The sequence below is a fragment of the Mobula birostris genome, chromosome 9 (assembly GCF_030028105.1).
Source record: "Mobula birostris isolate sMobBir1 chromosome 9, sMobBir1.hap1, whole genome shotgun sequence".
Taxonomy (NCBI): domain Eukaryota; kingdom Metazoa; phylum Chordata; class Chondrichthyes; order Myliobatiformes; family Myliobatidae; genus Mobula; species Mobula birostris.
The window spans coordinates 99985313-100005584 of record NC_092378.1 but is presented as its reverse complement, the minus strand read 5'-3'; the positions used below and the strand labels follow the sequence as shown (position 1 = coordinate 100005584).

At 43.9% G+C, this 20272-nt stretch overlaps 1 protein-coding gene across 5 annotated transcripts in view; it reads right to left on the bottom strand.

The window, feature by feature from the left end:
• Positions 1-399: 399 nt before the first annotated feature.
• The window catches only part of pfas (phosphoribosylformylglycinamidine synthase), a 42842-nt gene continuing 22969 nt past the window's right edge, over positions 400-20272 (bottom strand). For all 5 annotated transcript variants that reach the window (XM_072268444.1, XM_072268440.1, XM_072268443.1 and 2 more), the window contains exons 16-29: positions 15486-15605; positions 11924-12055; positions 11562-11792; positions 10255-10435; positions 8427-8510; positions 8041-8196; positions 7829-7960; positions 7383-7528; positions 6689-6899; positions 6036-6127; positions 3937-4048; positions 3111-3263; positions 1810-1962; positions 400-741 (exon numbers count right to left, since the gene is read on the bottom strand). In XM_072268444.1, the coding sequence (XP_072124545.1) occupies positions 431-741; positions 1810-1962; positions 3111-3263; positions 3937-4048; positions 6036-6127; positions 6689-6899; positions 7383-7528; positions 7829-7960; positions 8041-8196; positions 8427-8510; positions 10255-10435; positions 11562-11792; positions 11924-12055; positions 15486-15605 (2214 nt within the window). In that variant the 3' untranslated portion in view covers positions 400-430. The remainder of the gene's footprint in view (positions 742-1809; positions 1963-3110; positions 3264-3936; positions 4049-6035; positions 6128-6688; positions 6900-7382; positions 7529-7828; positions 7961-8040; positions 8197-8426; positions 8511-10254; positions 10436-11561; positions 11793-11923; positions 12056-15485; positions 15606-20272) is intronic.

The following is a 20272-nucleotide window of genomic DNA, read 5'->3' as shown; positions in this document are numbered from 1 at the left end:
ATCCAAACATCCTATACTTGTCATAACTGTTAGATTGGGGAGGGGGGAAATGCAGAGGGAACGTAGCTCTACATCAAACCCATGCTGTACAAATGTTGGAAAGGAAGGTTAACTCCTTCACCTTGTTCAGACTAAATGCAATGAGAGGAGCAGGTAACATTTGTTTTTTATTTTTCACTAAAATATTTTACAGAAGCCACGTACATGAAAGGCAAAGGGCCCATATGCTACCAGAATTAATTTCTCTCCTCACCTCTCCCTTCCCTGGGTGTAGGAAGTGGACAGATCAGGGGGAGAGCAAAAGGGACAATAGATAAAGGTGGGGGCTAGGACTCAGTACTTGAAAAGGCAGTTGCCCCGAGTCCAGGCAAAGATGAAATGGTGACCCTATGAGGGTGGTCAGTATCAATAGCGAGAGCCACAGCAGCCATCAGAGACTCTGCAGACACCAGTCGTACGCGTTCTGGAACATACGTAGCCATGGTGACGCCGTGAGTGACTGCCGCCACTCAGCGGGCATCCAGGGCCACTGCCACAGTAAGGTACAACGCTCCGGGTGAGGCATCATGGCAAGGTGCCGGCCGTCAGCTGAGCACAGCGCTGCAATTCCAAGTGGAGAACCATTGGGATTCTGAGGATAACGCTCTGTTGGAACACCCAAGTCATCACAGTATCGGATCGGAGCCAGGCCATTCTCTGTTACCATCTGCAGCACTTTTTCTGACTCAAACTGCATGTAACCTGCAAAGTAAGTAGGACAGGATGAGACCACTCCATTTGATCTGGTAGAACCCCCACACCCCCAACAAGACAATGCTGTCTGAACCACCATTAGATATTCACCCCATCACCCCCAACTCCACCAGTCCCATTATTACAACACAGAGACTGTTTGACCCCACTGAGTCTCTATTGCCTCCAAGCAGAGCAATCCCATCAATCCCATTCCCTTGGAAATCTCCAACAAATTCTTATTGAATTCACTCATATTTTCACCACACTTCCAGGCACAGAATTCAAAATCCCACTCTCTGCAATAAAAAAGATGTGCAAATGTTACCACTGAGAAGCAAGGTCTTCTTGTACTTGTGTAGAAAGGAGTTAGAGGGAGATACACAAGGAGACTTCACACTACTGGATGCACCATTGCTACACTGGACCAGAGTTGGAGATACACAGACATTTTATGCTGTTGGACATTCAACCCCTATTTAGGGCAGAAGCAAGAGACCAGATAACTTCTGCACTGTTGGACGTCCTGTCCATACACAGTTCAGGAGTTAAAGAGACACAGGAAGAGACAGGCGCACAGACAACATTCCACTCAAGAGGACAAGGGTCAAAAAGATACAGGCAAATGCAATAGGCCGTCAAAGATACTGGCAGAGTCCGAGAGGTAAGTGGAAGTCTACAGATACAACCTTTTAATCTTTGCATAGATATTTGTATGGCAACTTCCCCAACCCTTTCAGGCAGGGCAGGACCATGTAAGAGTCAATGAAGTTCACGCTAAGTGTAGTTAGTTCCATTTATGGAATAGGCGGAACAATTGGCACATAGTAAGACCAGAGAGCTATTTTATTGAATGATGAAAACTTGTGGCAGGGAAAGTGCTTACTGGCCCACCATGTCCAGGCATTGAAGCGGTCAGCTCCAGAGAAGAGCAAATCCAATCTGAGTGCACAGATCCTGAAGCACCTTTCCAGTCTTAATTAGATGAATCCAAAATCCACAACTGATCATGTAACCAATGCTTTATGTGACCAGCCTGATGTCTCACCACCTCAGTCACAATAAAGGCCAACTCACCCTCTCCATGAGCAACCCAGATGCCAAGGGTTGAACCTGCCATCCCATTCAGCAGAAGTGAGCTGCTCTCCAAGATGGTCACTGTAACAAAGCGTGACTCAAAGCGATGAGAACGGTTGTGTGTCAGCAGAACACCCTGCTTTGATCCATCGCCTGAAACAAATGGGCACGTGTCAATAGATCTCCAAAGACATGGGTTCAAACACATTTGCTCCTGACCCACCTTCCACTCACAGCTGGCATTAAGTCACTGGAAGTGGTAGCAAAGTCTGTAGGGCTCATATAATAAATAAAAGAAACATTAGAATTTATATCTAAAACTTGGATTGAGAAATTATCAATGGTAATGCTTCAGTTGAACTTTTAACAAACAGGAGGGCCCCCGTGATCTTTTGAGTGATGTGGCCTGGACAAATCAAGCCCTGCGAAAGAAACTTCATTAGTCATTAATACTCAATACCACTCCAGCTTTACCAGCCGTCAAGAATTTGTATTCACACACATCTGCATGTCTGTAAGAAATAGGAACACACTATTGAGAATTATTATATATTAGATTACATATAATGGAAAAATAAAAAAATTTAAATCAGACAAAAACTTAAGAGCATCGCAAAATAATTTGGATTATTGGCAATTATTTCTTCTTCCCTACAACTACACAGTCTCCATAAAATCCTCAAGCTTAAGGTCTTGCCCATGCACTGGTTCTGAGAACAGATGTCCCAGCTGATGAAGCACAGGATCAAGTTTTCATGGTGGCTCTAAACAGCTAACAGCAGTCTGGGACTTACGGTTTACTGAAGGAGCGCAGAAGCTTACTGGCACTTACAGGGCAGAATTCCTACAATTCAGTGCAAAATTGCAGGTGATTATTAGTAAAATATGGGGTCTGTGTCAAGGCCTGGGCTCCATTCTTAAGAGTTAAGGGTGATGGGAAACCTGATATAGGTCATAAAATCATCACTGATTTCAAAAGAGTAGACACAGCAACAGCATATCAACTAAGATATAAACAAGATCAACAGCACAATCCTTCTAAAATCATAAAAAGCCTTTCAGCAGCAGAGGGATGAGACCGTACACCTCACCTGAACAAGGAATCCAGTGGATAAGGAGCATTAAAAGGGGAAGCAACACAAGGATAATGGTGACTGAATTTGCTGGGAAGTTTATGGGAAAGGTTCATGCGGTGCACCACAGGAGAAATAAATGGGCTGAATGAATATTAACCGAATGGGGCTTTGTTTTAATATTTAATACAATGCAAGTAAGAGAACCATGATACAAGCTGCCCTCACCTTCTGATAGCTCTGTCTCTGAAGCCACCCAACCGAGCAGTGCCATCAGCTGGCAGCCATTGCACACGCCCAAGCTAAAGGTGTCAGACCGGGAACGGAACCTGGAAAACTCGGCGTGTGCTCTGGGATTGAATTGCACCGTTGCAGCCCAACCTACAGGACAAGAAACAGACTAATAGTACAGCATCAGCAAAATGGGAAATGCACAGGAACATGATGTGCTAACACCCGCACTACCGACTCCTGTTATCTACTCCCAAACAGTAATTCAATAAATATTCCTGTTCCTGTTTTCAATATTCATTGTATATTCTGATGTGGTCATTTCCAATGTTGGCTACAAGTTCCTATTTCCATTGTTCACTAAACATTCATGGAACGATTGTTAATATCTATTAACCCCTATTGTTAGTTTTCATTAACTATTCCTATTCCTGCATTTTCATTCCCCTCTGTTCATGCCCAATAAATATTCTTTTCCATTCCCTTTCATCGTCCATTGTACACAGTTTCCCTCCACCCCCAAGTTCATTCAATGCTGTTCTTTCATTCCATATCATCAAATACTCCTCCATTTCCCATAAGTGCTCATTAAATATTTCTGATCTTCTATTCCTAGTTAACGCCACAAATTCATCCTACTTCCCCATGTCTGGTTAAAAATTCCACTCCATTCTGCTCTAGTTCCTAGTCAGTATTCGTTTAACATTCCTATTTCTCATGCCCATCATTATACATTTCCCAATGTGGAATTTACAATAAACGACCACGTAGGGTAGGTTCTTGTTCTTTGGAGCAAAAGAATTTTTAAAGTCACATATTTTACCTTTTGCTGAACCCAGAACATCAGCGTAACTGAAGCCTCCAACAAACACCACCCCACGGAATGAATCCAGAGTCAGTCCTGAACAGATGTCCATCATGGTCACATCCCAAACCTGCAGAAGTAAAGTGCATCATCTTATCCATAGTGAGGAACTTCCAGGGTGAAAAATATTAATGGATTTGTCTAATAGATACAAAGCTGGAAAACGGAATTTAATCCAAAAGTCCAAGGTAATTTAGAGGTTTTGAGGTACAGAGAGATCTGGGTGTGGATATCCACAAATGCCTAAAGATAGTGGAACTAGTGCTTTATGCTGTTTCATTACCTCTTTCCTATTCATAGAATACACACATAGGGAAGAGATAGTGAAACACCAGAAAACACCAGCTTTGCATAATTTACGTACAATGAGTTTTGCGGTCTGAATCTGTGTGCCTGTGATGCTACAAGTTTTTTCTACCGTACCCATACCTCACTGTACTCATGCACAATAACAATGAACTTGACTTGAGTCACAGCTACTGTGTAGTGTACAGATCTGGTCACACTGCAGGGAAAGTATGATGCACACAAGGGGGTGTAGAGGAAATATACAAGTTACCAGCCAAGTACAAATTAAAATCCTGAGGAGAGACTGTTGAGGGTGGTGTTATTTTCTATAGTTTGACAATGAAAGATCATTGAAATTCTGTTTCAGGTTCTGACTGGGGTGGATGTTAAATCTGGCAAGGAGTCTCAGAATAAGAGGCAGACTACTGAGACGTACACTTCTTCAAACTCAACGCAGTGAAATTTGGTGGAAGTTCAGTCATCGACTCACTCAGAACAGATTCATAGGTTCAAAAGTTCAAAGTAAATTTATCAAACTACATACATGTCACCATATGAAACCCTGAGATTCATTTTCTTGTGGGTATTCACAGTAAAAGAAGAAACTTGATAAAATCAATGAAAGACTGCACCCAATAGGATGGATAAACAACTAATGTGCAAAACACAACTGTGCAAACAAAAAGTAAGAAAAATAATAAAGAACAAGAAAGCAATAGAGAACATGAGATGAAGAGTCCTTGAAAGTGAGGCCACAGGTTGTGGGAACAGTTCAGTGTTGGGGCGAGTGAAGTTGAATGAAGTTATCTCCTCTGGTCAAGAGCCCGATGGTTGAGGGGTAATAACTCTTCCTAAACCTACTGGTGTGTACTCTGAGGCTTTCGTACCTCCTTCCTGATGGCAGTAGTGAGGAGAGAACATGGTTTGGATGGTGGATGCTGCTCTCCTGTGACCGTGCACATTTGTAGATGTGCTCAGTGGTGGGGAGGGCTTTACCTGTGATGAACTGGGCCGTATCCACTACTTTTTGTAGGACGTTCCATTCAAGGGCATTGGTATTTCATACTACAGTGTGAGGCAACCAGTGTGTACACTCTACCGCACAGCTCTTGAAGTCTGTCAAGGTTTTAGATTCAGCATGTCATCTTGGCAAGTTTCTGCGAAAGTAGAGGTGCTGCCGTGCTTTCTTTCTAATGGCACTTACATGCTGGACCCAGGCCAGATCTTCTGAAATGATAACACCAAGGAAGTTGCTGACACCCTCCAACTCTGATCCTTTGCTGAGGATTGACTCGTGGACTAATGGTTTCCTTCTCCTGTAGTCAATAATCAACTCTTTGGTTTTGGTGACATTGAGTGAGAGGCTGACACATGTTTCTGGCTATGAAGGCAATCTTAGCATATGGGGATAATGCAGGCAAATGGCTTTGAAGTAGTAGAGTTTTAATTGAATACAAAAATCATGGCAGTCCAAGACCATACTTGGATCAAGCATACTTTCTTTAGCACTTCAGCAATTAACCAGAGGATAAATTTAAATTAAATAATGAAAGGATCAAATTGGCTGAACAGGAAAAAAAAAATCATTCAACCAGTATGGAGGTCTGGATTGACACCTGAAATGATAGAGATAGAGGCCTGAAGCAGCAATGGGGGAACTGTAAACCGCAGAAATATAGATAAAAAGGGAATTGGGACTGGGCTCAATCTATTCTATCTGGCACAGATACAATGGGCTGAACAGCCTTTATCAGGACTGCAGGTTTTACCTGGAATCCAGCCATGACAAGTGACGCCACCATTTCCCGGTCACCGTTGCTGCCCTCCTCCCGCATCACAGCCACTCGTGGCTTAGACTCAGCTGTCAAAATAGAAGAAGATTTGAGCACAGGAATAAAGCCATTTTACTGTAATTATACAGGGCCATGGCCAGACACACTTGCTGTATTGTACACAATTTTGGTCTTCCTATCTATGAGGGGATACACTTGCTATGGAGGGAGTGCAGTGCAGTTTCACTAGACTGATTCCAAGGATGACAGGTTTGCCATGAGACTGAGTAGACCAAGCCAAAATTTTCTTCTGTTCAGGAGACTGAGGGAAGAGAAGATCTCATTTCAACTCCCAAAATTCTGACATGACTGAACATGTGGCAGGCCTTCGAGAGAAATGACTTCATGCTGAAGGCCGTGAATCATTGTGGAAGTTCAGTCTTCAGTTTATTGAGGGAATATGGGGAGCAACGCTGGAAAATAGCACTGAAATAAATCAGCTATGATATTGACAGATGGTGAAGCCAGAATGAAGGGCAAAATGACCTACTCCTGCTCCTAGTTCTATGTGTTGATGGAGTGCCCAATAGTCCATGGATCTGACAAGTGTGCACTGGCAGTGGTTCAGGAGGATGTTGTCACCTATTTACCTAACCCAGCTGACGGTCTAGGGCTGGTGACTGGTTCAAAGCTCAGAGTGTATTTGGGAGCCATGCGATGATCCAGGCCTCTCTCCTCTTCCTCCACACAAGCCCGGTTGGCCTGCAGTCTCTCCAGCTGGAAACTGGTCTCTTCCCACCAGCAGCGGAGAGTGGCCAGCTGCTCTGAGAGAACCTCCTCTCCATTCACTCGCACTGTAATCTGGGGAAGAAAATCGAGATAAACCACAGAAGCAAATGGAGTGGAATATTTCCCCTTCAACCCACGGCCCCTGATGTGAGGAATTGGTGCTGGGTCTGTGGAGTCTGTGACTCAACCAGGAAACCATTTGTGGGATTGAACTGTAGAGGGGATGACCTGAGAGAATCTGATAATATCCTCATCATGACCAGAGATAGCAGATAAATGACTCGCCCTAATTTTACAGACAAATTCCAACAAGTGGAAATTTAATGCATCCACTGCATTAAACAGAAAGCACAATAGCAACCAAGGAATAGCAATACAAGAGGCTCAATCACTATACTCTGGGTCCTTCATAACTTTGGTCATTTCCCAATCCCAGAATACCGGGCAACCCCATCATTCACTGTAGCCTAGGGAACCCTCATGGTGCAACAGAGACACCCCAGTGTCCCTGATAATCTAATAACTCAGCCATTCCACGCTCACTGGGTTACTCACTGTGCTCTGGGAACCTTGTCCAATGGTGGAACCAATCCGCCAGCACTGAAGTCCCGCTGCTCTGTACCGAGAACTCACTTCCTTGGCAGATGCTTCTGAGACCTCCAACACCAAACCCAGCTCCTCAGAAAATAACAGCTCAAGTACTGGGGAAACAAGAGTAATCTGTGTCAGCTGGGAGAGTTTGGCCACAAAGGGTTTGAGCGATGTGGGGCAGAGAATGGTTGGGAAGAGTGTAGAAAGGTTATAGACACCTTTGAAATGAAGGGAGATGGTTCATACGTGGTCAGGTGGGCTGGCGGAGGCCGAAAGGGGCCAACATAAGCCGTGGATAGGATGTCATGGCTGTTGCTGGAAGGAAGTCTATATAAAGGAGCGGGGAGATTAGACTATCACAAGGAGGTCACTGGGGACAGGGAAGATGTTGAAAATTTGCAGTAACTTACCGCTGGTCTCACTGTGGCAAGTTTTGTTTTCAATGCTGACATCAATGCCACAGTTCCCTCCGATGGCCATCTCGATCAAGCATGTGAGCAATCCCCCATCACTGACATCATGGCCAGCACTCAGCAATCGTTCTGGGGCAAGGAAAGATTAAGAACGTGAAACAATGGAACTGCAAAGGAAGTGGGAAAGTATTCCAGACTCGTAGACTCACCGTCTAGCAGCTGCTGAGTGACAGCGAAGCAGGACTTGAGATTGTGTGGACTGTCCAGGTCTGGGCAGCAGTTGCCGATCTGAGAGTAGCATTGAGCCAAAGCACTTCCTCCCATTCGATACTGACCAGGTGTAACAGGTACATACAGCAGCACCCCTAAACGTGGACAGAGCAGCATTAGGCCACAGCAACCCGACACAGCTGTACGTCAACATGTGACCTGGCACAAAGCCACGGCCCCAAGCATGGACAATGTCAACATTACGTTTTACACCTTCCTGCTGCAGTACTCTCAATTCAACAACCCGCCTGCCAATTGAATCAAACAAGGTAGACACCCTCCCGACCCATGCAATCTCGGTTGTCAACAGTGACCAAAACCATACCTTGCTCCTCTGGGTTTTTCAAGTCAGGAGTCACAGTGGTGGTGATGTCAGGACACATGGCGTAAATGGAGACCACGAGGGAGCCTGAGAATCAGAAGAGGAACGGGCATCAGTTGGTGGGTCTGCTGGTGTTTGGCTGCTTCGGGACTCCACTGGAACAGCAGGATCCTGTGTAGATCGCCCACCTCCCACACGGGGAGATCCATTCATGGAACCCACCCCCAGTTAGGCTGGCACAAAATACTGCAGGCCATGAAACCAGTGGAGGAAAGAATCAAAGGGAGAAAGTTCAGCCTTCTCATTTGCTTTAATTGTGTGTTTTGATTCTTTTCCTGGGATCTGGTTTCCACTGGCAAGGTTAACATCTATTGCCCATCCTCAATTGCCATTAAGGAAATGAACCACTGTGGCGCTTCCAGTGAACCTGTCCTCAATACTGTTGGGCAGGAAGATCCTGAATTTAGAACCAACTGGAATGGAGGATCAGTGAGACTTCCAGTGCAGGACAGCCTGCAGCTTGGAATGGAAATTGCACGTGACACTCCTATCCACCTACTGGTTTTGTCCTACTTGGTGATGGACCTTACAGGTTGGGAGCTGCTGGTACAGTGGCTCTGACCAATAATTGCAACATATTTTTGTAAGTGGCACACAATTTAAAAATATTTTTATATTAAAAAAAGCAACCAAGTGATGTCGAACTCAAACAAATTTAAGCAGCAGTTGTGATAACCACAGGCACTCTGTAGAAGCAGCTCGTCACTTAACAGTAGGAGAAGCCCTGTGCTCTCTTAGGATACAAAGAGGTGGGAGCTGATAAAGGGAACATTAGACTTTGGTCTCTTCAGTCATGGGACACAAGTAAAGGTCAAAGTCAAGGTTCAGGAAAGGCTGCGTGTTCAACAAATGGTTCCAGCTCATCGGTTCTTAACATACACTGGGGTGAAATCGCACGCAAAAGTGAAGAGTGCCACACAGAAAAATGAGTTGGGATATGAGCCAAATGGTATAGCTGTGAAGCAGATAGAACAGTAGAGTGGGGTGCATACACTAACCAGCAAAGGTTCCAGGACAGGTTGTTGGAAATGTTTTCAGGATCCCAAGAGTTAAGAATATTAACACAAAAGGTACAAGTTTAATTGTCATTCAACCATACACATGAATGCAGCCAAATGAAACAACATTCCTTCTGGGCCAAGTTGCAAAACACAGTATCAATAGTCACACACAAAACACAAATAATCATGAAAATATAACCCAAATCCCTGAATGACACGGCCTGTAAACTGATGGCGCAAGGAAGGAAAGTGAGGTCACAGATGAATTATTAAATGTAAATAAGGGTGACACAGAATCTAGTTGATTGGACTAATGATCCAGAGACTGTTCAAATTCTGGAAACAGCAGCTGGAGAATTTAAAATTGTTTGCTTGGGAAAAAATAACTAGACAAAGTGTTAATATTACTGATGTTGACCATACACCTGCCAGTTTACGGTAAAAAAAAATACATTGGGTTGTAATAGGCCTGAACTCACTGCCCAGAGGGGTGGTGGGGGCAGAAACCCTCTCATTACAACAGGATCTCAAGAGCTGAGACCAGCAGGGCAATGGACCCATTGCTTTGGGTAACACTGGGAAGCTCTTTTATAATGAGCAGAAATAAGATGGACCAAATAATCTCAAGTGATAAAAATATTCTGTAGTTCTTGTAAGAACCTCCATTGGATAAAGGGATTGTTCGTTGCAAGGTCAATGGACCAAATAAGTGGCTTTGCTGAGCATGTAGGATAGAAGGGTCTCTGCCACAGCACACCTTTGCTACTTACCTGGGGCTTTGACGGTCTCCTGACCCACACGAGCAGCCATACTCAAGGAATCCTTTCCACCATCCACAGCAATTCCAAGTTCAGCCATCACACAGCACATGGCCTCACAGGCATCGTACAGAGCTGCACCCTCCCCCGGCAACTTCGCTGGCCACATCCAGTTACCACTACACTTAACATCCTACCAAAGAGAGAACACACACTGAAGGACTTTGGAATAAACAGGCTATGGAGGAACAGGCAACAGCTGGTACAGACTGGAGAAAAGGATCGGCAACTGGTGGGGGCAGCTAGTCTGTGAAGGGTGGGACTGAAAGCAGTGAGTGAGGAGGGTACATGATTATGGTGCAGCTGTAAAGGACTTCAGCAAAGCCACATATCGAATAGCGTGTGCATTTCTGGTCATCTCCTTACAAAAAGGACCTGGAGACCTTGGAGAAAGTGCAGAAGAGGTTTACAAGAATGCATTCTAGATTAAAATATATTTGTGATGAGGAGAAGTTGAACAAACTTGTTTTCTTTGGAGTGGAGGCAGAGGGAAAACCTGCCAGAAGTTAATAAGCTCAAAAGACACAAATAGGGTAGACAGAATCTTTCTCCCAGGGTAAATGATCAAATGAGTGGGCATACATTCAAGATAAGAAGAGGAAAATCAAGAGAGATGTGTAGGGCATGGTTTCCTTTTTACTGAAAGTGTTAAGATGCATGGAGCAGGCTGCTGGAGGTGGTGGTGGAAGCAGATTTGATTATGGCATTTAAGATATTTTGGATAGAGAATGGAGGGGGATATACTGTAGATCATGTTCAGACAGAAGAGATTTAGTATAATTTGGTATCATGTTCAGCACAAATTTGTCAGCTGAAGGGCCCGCTCCAAAGCGGTACTTTGGAACAAAGCAGTGTCCATTATTAAGGACCCCATCACCCAGGACATGCTCTCCTGTGTACATCCATTAGGAAGGAGATACAGAAGCCTGAAGGCATACTCATGATTCAAGAACAGCTTCTTCCCCTCTGCCATCTGATTCCTAAATGGACAGTGAACGACCTCACTTTTTAAAATTATTTATTATTTTTAATTTAACATACATATATACATACTGTAATTAACCAATGTTTTTCTATATTTATCATGTATTGCATTGTATAGCCAAATTAACAAATCTCATGACATGCCGGTGATATTAAACCTGATTCTGTTTCATGTTCTAGTAACAAAGAGCACCTGTGAGCCGTAGGCGAGGGAGGGGAGGTTGGAGAAGGGGAGAAGTCCGCAAGCTGTGGACAAACCCACTGTCATCACTTACTTTGAGGTCGGTCACACGGGCAAACACCAGGTTTGTCAGAGCCTCCCCGACAGCCATTCGGGCTCCAGCCCCAGGGTCAACCAGACCTTTGATGGGCTGCTCTCCGATTGCCGTGGCAGCTCCCACAGTATCAAAGTAAGACAGGGCAATGACGGCCATATCAGCGAGAGGAGTGTGGAGCGGTCCTACACACTGTTGCTGGGCTACCAGACCTGTCACCGAACGGTCCACCTGTCGAAGAGTAGACTGTACTTAACCAATGGTAGCCGTTTCAAACACTTCACATGCTCCTGTCCCACATTACCTCGGCATCCGACCTTGTTATGGTTTAGTTCTCTTTTCCTGTATCTTCCCCATCTCACCTTATTAGTCAGGTATCGTTTGCTGGCCACTGCCGGCAGTCGCAGTACACGGCTCAGGGCTTCCCTCACATTCAGGCTGGCTGGTAGGGTCAGAGGCTGAAGACTGGGCTTCTTCCGATTTAAAATGAACTCCTGTAAAACATTGAATTAAAGATGATGCATGAAATTTGTAACCAATTAACACCTGAGTCAGCAAGAGTTGCAGCGATGGATGTGGAATCCATCAAATGTTCAGTGGAGGTGAGGCTTCTTTCAGCAGTTACTGGAAGAGTGCATACATTTGAGTGTTATAGTAAGGTATTACCGTACAACTGGCCTTTCCTGTGTGGAACCGGCACATTCTTTTCTGATTCTGTGAGCGTACTGCGATTGCTGCAGTCTCCTCCCACATCTCATATACAGTATGCTCTGGTAGGGTAACTGGCCACTGCAAACTATCCCTAGTGTAGGAGGGTGGCACAGGAATTGGCTGGGAGGGGGGCGGGTGGGCGCAGATCGGTGAGGAATGTGCAGTTGATAGTCACTTGAGAGAGAACAGGAATTCATGGGGGAGATAGGACCAATGGGAAGCCTCAGGGCTGGTGCAGAGTTGCTGGGCCAAACATCACCCTACTATGCTGCAGGTAGACTGTCAAGTGTCTGATTGTGAGGGGTGGATAACATTAAGGGTTAGTGAGATATGCAGAGTATTCGGCATTGAGGTGCAAAGTATACATCAGTATTACAGTGATCTGTACAGGATACATTAAAGGTTGAGATATTCACGTGGCTATCAGTGAGGTAATAGGGCACATTAAAGTGAAGTATGTGGGGGATATTATAAAGGTATAGGAGCAGACTTAGGCCATTCAGCCCATCGAGTCTGCTCTGCCATTTCATCATCCATTTCCTTCAACTCCATTCTCTTGCCTTCTCTCCTTAACCTTTCCTGTTCTGATTAATCAAGAATCTATCAATCTCTGCCTTAAATGTACCTAGTGACATGGCCTCCACAGTTGCCTGTGGTAATGAATTCCACAGATTTAGCACGTTCTGAATTCTTCATCTCTGTTCTAAATGGCCATCCCTCTATTTTGAGAGAGATTTCCCCCACCAAAGGAAACATTTTCTTCACATCTACTCTATCTAGACCTTTCAACTTTTGATAGGTTTCAATCAGATCCACCTCTCCACCAAATCTCCATCTTAAAGCAAGCCCAGAGCCTTCAATCACTGCTATAGGATAACCCTTTAATTCCCAGATCATCCTCATGAACCTCCTCTGAACCCTCTCCAACGTCAGTGAAATACTGTATGTGCTATATCAGTGTACTAGTGAGGAGCATTTGGTGTGCAGCCTTTAAACAGCATGTCATAGTGAGAGTTGGACCATTTTCAGGATACCCATTTCTATCAACTGGTTAAGATTCAAGATTGCTTAATGTCATTTAAAGTATACAGATGTAAAGGGGAATGAAGTAATTGGCACTCCAGATCCGACGTAGTGAGGAGTGCTGACTGCTTGAGTTTTTGTGAATATGCTTGATATATTAGTGCATTGGAGTGAAGAATGCCGGGTGTTTTAGCATTACACAGATGTGCACGGCGTATCAACTAGAGAATGAGTTATGTGTTGTTGACTCATGGCGACCCTATGCATCGTGTAGGTTTTCACGGCGAGATGTGGAAGTAGATTGCCAGGCCTTTCTTCTGCGCAGATACTGCTGCTGCCCAGGTTGGGATCTGGCCGGATTCAAACTCAGGATCATCCGCCTGGAAGTTCAGTGCTGATGCCACTACACTACTGGCCAGCCCAAAGAATGAGTACCATTCCACAAATGTGTTTGGGGAGGATTGAAAGTAAATTGACAGGTCAATGACAGACAGTAAATGAAAAGGGGAATGGGGCACACAAAGCAGCGGACGTTATTCCTGTTGCAATTGTAATGTGGGAGATTAGACGAAGTTAAAGAGAAGTATATTGGGGGATTGTTGAGTATTTAATATTTTAGTATTATTATGAGTATACTGTTTAAGCATTCTTTGTTGTTTATATAATTGATTATGGGTTACAAGTACATGAATGCCGTACATCATCACGCCACATCACACCCTCACTTAAGGTAAAAACGAAACGAAGGCGCGCGTTCCCGGATCAATGTTTCCTTTCAATTAGTTTTGTTTTGGAGTTACTATTATGTAAGTAGGTAAATTATTGTCATATGTAGCAGGTACAGAGGAAAAACTGCTTTGAGTGCCATCCCTACAAATCATTTCATACAACAGTGCTTTGAAGTAGCACATGGGAAAATAATAACAAAATGAAGAATCAAGTGTTACAGAGTGCAGTGTAGACAGATGGTGCAAGGTCATAGTGAGGTAGATTTGAAGGTGAAGAGTCTATCTTATTGTACCAGGGAACCATTCAATAGTCTTCTAACAATGGGATAGAAGCTGTCCTTGATCCAGGTTGCACGGGCTTTCAGGATCTTGTATCCTCTGCACAATTGGAGTAGAGAAAATGTGTGGTGTGGGTCAGGTTTAATGTTGGCTGCTTTACCAAAGTATTCAGAAGTGTAGACAGAGTCCAGAGAGGGGAGGCTGGTTTCCGTGATGTGCTGAGTTGTGCCCGTAACTCTGAGGCTTTTTACAGTCTCAGGAAGAGGAGTTCCCACACGAAGCCATGACGCATCTGGATAGGATGCTTTCGATATGTCTTACATCGATGGGTGCAGAGTATGTTACAGTTAATGACGCTTGTACTAAATATGTATCAGCATGGTTCAGTAATGGATTAGAGAGAAATGTGCAGCCTTTATCACAGTTGCAAGCAGAATAATCAATATCCATCTGTGAGCACTGTGCTGACTCAGGTATACCTTTCTAATAACCTCAGGTACTAAGGTAATTAGAAAGGTATACAAAACAAGGGTTGGAATTTGAAAATCAAGACGTGGTCAGAATTGCAAGTCATTGAATATAGAGTAGAGTGTGAAGGGGATAGGAAGATACAGGAACAGATTTGGATACTCATGTTTATAGAGAGTATAAACTAGAGGGATGAAAGCAGATAATGCTGGACAAACTCACATCAAGAGGCATCTGTGAAAGAGAGGCAATTATATTTCATGACTGAGACCCTTCATCACAACTGAAAGAAAACAAGAGTGCAGGAGCTGAGGGGGAGCAGTTGAACAATATTCCCACATTGGAAGTAGTTGATCCTGGTGATGGTGTGGATACAGTCAGCTTTGCTCAGGAAAAACATGACAATAAAATCGATAATATTTCATATCATGCAAAATGATCAACTAGCGTGCTTTGAAATTGTCTCACACAAAACAAGATCCATATCACCTCTGCTGCGTATGTTTACTTTTGCCTTTATATTTTTCTCCCTGTTGCTACTCAATATTTAATTAGATTTTGTTAAGGTCAAAAAAAAACACTAAAAAAAAAAAACAAGATCTATAGAAGGGAATAGTGAGAGTTGATGTGCCTCTCCTTTCAAAGCTTCAATTGGATGTGAACATTTGCTCTCAGTTCAAGGGCTGCCACTTACTGCAAAAACCGTATTCCTCACCTTCTGAGGCATTTTCCCCAGGACCCACTCTAGCTTCAGATCCACAGGGCAAGCAGTAGACAGCTCACCATTGGAGAACTCCGATTTCTTTGAAATATCTCGATCATCAACCAACACTATCTGGAAAATAAAAGATATTACTTGTACAAGTGTTGAGTTCTGTTCATTTGGACTGTGCAAGTATTTAGAATGCACGTGTACTCTCCCTGTTATGTGTGCAAGGTGGCGGAGGTGGGGGGGGGGGGAAGATTGCGGAATGTAAAGGTGGCAGCCCTCAGGTATTGAAGGGAGACGTTGAAAGAAAAATTGTTTAAACAAAAGAAAAACCCGTCCTTGCTGTTTAGGTGTTCACAGTGGCAGCAGAAGATGGCTTCCAACTATAGAATCCCACCAGTATTTGATGAGAGGAAGTCTTCCAAAGCTGGAAAAGTGAAATTGGAATATGGACTCGTGTTATGGAGCTGGAGAAGACGAAGCAAGCCTTGGCTGTTGTTTCGTCGCTTTCGGGAAGAGTGAGAGAGATCACAATGGGAATTTTGGTGGAAGACTTGAACAAAGATGACAGTATGAAATACACTTGGCTGTGTTTTTTTGAAGGAAGAAAAGGATCGGATTTATGAGGCATATTCAGACTTTGACAATTTACAGACACAATTCTAAAAAACATGGCTGATTATATTACTGATTTTGAACAAAGGTACACTTGCATGTGTAAGTAGAAAATGGAACCTCCTTACACTGTATTAATTTTTATACGGTTGGATACTGCATGTCTAGACATAGGACAGACAGCTAGCATTAACTACAGCACTGAAGAGGGTGTTTGAAGAAAAGGTCACCAAGACAACAGTCAGAATTAGTTTGGGTCAGGAAACAGCATACTTCGCTGAGCAGAAACAAGAGTTTAGCAAGCTCAGGTCCCAGAGGGACCAGACAAGGGTACCATTACCCGACACAAATCCAATAAACAAGTACGTTAGGAGATCAAAATGTGCGGTACGTCAAAGTATTTACCACTGAGCAAAATACTGTTCACATAGAACAGTGTCTAACAAGCCTGATAGAGTTCTTTGAGGAGGTGACCAGGCATATAGATGAGGGTAGTGCAGTGGATGTGATCTATATGGATTTTTGTAAGGCATTTGACAAGGTTCCACACGGTAGGCTTATTCAGAAAGTTAGAAGGCATGGGATCCAGGCAAGTTTGGCCAGGTGGATTCAGAATTGGTTTGCCTGCAGAAGGCAGAGGGTGGTGTTGGAGGGAGTACATTCAGATTGGAGGATTGTGACTAGTGGTGTCCCACAAGGATCTGTTCTGGGACCTCTACTTTTCATGATTTTTATTAATGACGTGGATGTGGGGGTAGAAGGGTGGGTTGGCAAGTTTGCAGACGACACAAAGGTTGGTGGTGTTGTAGATAGTGTAGAGGATTGTCAAAGATTGCAGAGAGACATTGATAGGATGCAGAAGTGGGCTGAGAAGTGGTAGATGGAGTTCAAACCGGAGAAGTGTGAGGTGGTACACTTTGGAAGGATGAACTCCAAGGCAGGGTACAAAGTAAATGGCAGGATACTTGGTAGTGTGGAGGAGCAGAGGGATCTTGGGGTACATGTCCACAGATCCCTGAAAGTTGCCTCACAGGTGGATAGGGTAGTTAAGAAAGCTTATGGGGTGTTAGCTTTCATAAGTCAAGGGATAGAGTTTAAGAGTCGTGATGTAATGATGCAGCTCTATAAAACTCTGGTTAGGCCACACTTGGAGTAGTGTGTCCAGTTCTGGTCACCTCACTATAGGAAGGATGTGGAAGCATTGGAAAGGGTACAGAGGAGATTTACCAGGATGCTGCCTGGTTTAGAAAGTATGCATTATGATCAGAGATTAAGGGAGTTAGGGCTTTACTCTTTGGAGAGAAGGAAGATGAGAGCAGACATGATAGAGGTGTACAAGATAATAAGAGGATAGATAGAGTGGATAGCCAGCGCCTCTTCCCCGGGGCACCACTGCTCAATACAAGAGGACATGGCTTTAAGGTAAGGGGTGGGAAGTTCAAGGGGGATATTAGAGGAAGGTTTTTTACTCAGAGAGTGGTTGGTGCGTGGAATGCACTGCCTGAGTCAGTGGTGGAGGCAGATACAGTGGTGAAGTTTAAGAGACTACTAGACAGGTATATGGAGGAATCTAAGGTGGGGGCTTACATGGGAGGCAGGATTTGAGGGTCAGCACAACATTGTGGGCCGAAGGGCCTGTACTGTGCTGTACTATTCTATGTTCTATGGAACCAAGTTAGGCTAACTGAAGAAAATAACAAATCTGAAGATGTAGAAGAGTGCCAAATCACATTGTTTGTGAAGAAATCTCTTACTGATGCAGAGATATCTGAGACAGAGATTTTGACGATAGAATCTCTAGGATCCGCTGTTATTGATACAGCATGCACAAGCACAGTGTGTGGAGAAAAATGGCTTGAAAGCTGTGTAAGTGAACTAAACCAGAATGAGGTGCAGAAACTGGTGAACACAGATACACCTCGTAACAAAGCATTCAAATTTGGAGATGGAAAGATTGTACATTCCACCAAAAGAATGAACATTCCCGCGAAAATAGGGCAGACAAAATTTTACATTCAAACGGAGGCGGGACCAGTGAACATTCCATTACATTTGAGTAAATCTTCCCTTAAAAAAGCACTAGCAGTACGGGATATGGAGTATGACCAAGTAATGATGTTTCAACAGCCTGTGTCTCTTGAGCTCACCAACACTGGGCATTACTGTGTGAACATTCTAGTTAAAGACATTACTAAGAACCAATGTGAGAATGAAGCACCAACGGTCACACAAAACATGTCTATAGATGAGAAACGCAACGTGTTGCTCAAACTTCACAAGCAGTTTGGACACACTTCAATTGATTGACTTCAGAAACTGCTGAGGAGTTCAGGAAACAAAGATGCAAATTATTTTTCCATTCTGAAGCAGATGATTGACAGTTGTGAGACATACCAAAAGTTTGGAAATCACAAGCCCAGGGTTGGTCTGCCACTAGCATGTGAATACAATGAAACAGAAGCCGTAGACCTACATGAACTGAAGCAAGGAGTGTGGTATCTCCACATCATTGATGAGTTCACACGCTTCAGTGCTGGTAGCATTGTAAACACAAAGAAACCCTCAGAGATAGGGGGGGAAAAAAACTCATCCATTCCTGGGTAAGTGTATATGGCCCTCCTCGGAACGTATTCAGTGACAATAGTGGCAAATTTAATAATGATGAATTGAGAAATATGGCAGAGAACTTTAACATTGACAACAGTAGCATATAGTCCTTGGAGTAATGGACTTTGAGAGTGACACAATCAAATGTTTACTGAAATAGTGCTGAAGGTAAAGAAAAGCAATGGCTGTGATTGGAACACAGCCCTGGGCCGGCCACTTATGGCAAAGAATACCATGCACAAGGTACATGGCTAAAGGCCGTATCAATTGGTGCTGGGCCAGAATTCTCACCTTCCCTCTGTACGGGTTGACAGGCCACCTGCTCTAGAGGGCACTACAAGGAGTGAATGGTTTGGGAAAGATATTTCAGCACTGCATGCATCAAGGAAGGCTTCGACCGAAGCAGAGTGTTGAGAGAGAATTCAAAGAGCACTGAGGGTAGAGGTCTGTCCTAGAAATGACAAATAGGAGAGAGGGAACAAAATGTATTAGAAAAGAGCAGACTGTAGAGAATGGAAAGGTCCTGGAGTTGTGATTGGCCAGGATGGAGTTGTGGTATTGGTGAGCCATGGAGATACATATGTGAGAGTGTATCATTCCAGACTACGTAAAGCACAAACTAAGCACCATCAGAACTCCGTGGAGAATGACATTAAAAAAAAAAGCACTTACCTGGCACACGGTCTCATAGCACAGACAGGGATGAAGAAAGTGCAGCTAAGGACCTAACAAAGTTGCTCGACAGTGGCACAGATGAGACAGTGCTGAAGAGAGTGCAGTTGGGGACTGAACAGAAAATATCACAAGTGCAAAGATAACATGGAAGTTTCAGTCTTAAAACAGGACAAACTGAGAAATTTGTAGACCAAGACACTGGTATCTCATAAAAAGCTGAGGTCTTAGGACAAGCAGGCAAAGCCACTGAGAGAAACAAAAGTTGGTACAACTCGAATTACCTAGAACCAGTCACGGTCACTGGTGCTGCAGGGTCAGTTGACATGTCATGTGTTAACAGACTTCATATTGAACCAAGTATAGGTCAGGCTGGCAGGCTGGACCATCTGAGAAATGTCAAAATTAAGATGTCCTAGTAACTAAAGAGGTGTCATTTGAATCTGCAAAACAGGATGAAATCATAAGGTGGAGAAATACTGGAGTGTTGAAGAAGCCAGAGACATTGGTCAAAAGACAGTGTCTACAAGATGGTGTGTACCCTGAAAGAACCCCCTACAGAAATTATACAAAAAGCACGTCTGGTGGCTAGAGGTTTTGAGGAACTGAACATAGAAGAACTCCGAAAAGACTCGCCAACACATGCATCAGAGTCTCTCCGACTACCTCTCTCAGCGATATGTCAAAAGCATTGGCAACCCCACTGCATGGACATAAAATCTGCACTCTCACAGGGAATGGGCCTCCTGAAGCCAGAAGTGAAGGAACACTATGGAAACTCAAATAGTGTGTCTATGGGTCCAGCAGATGCATCACTCTACTAGTATAAAAAGGAGAAGAAAATAACGTTGAAAACAGGTGGAAAGAAATCACAAGTGGATCCAGCAGTTTTTTACTGA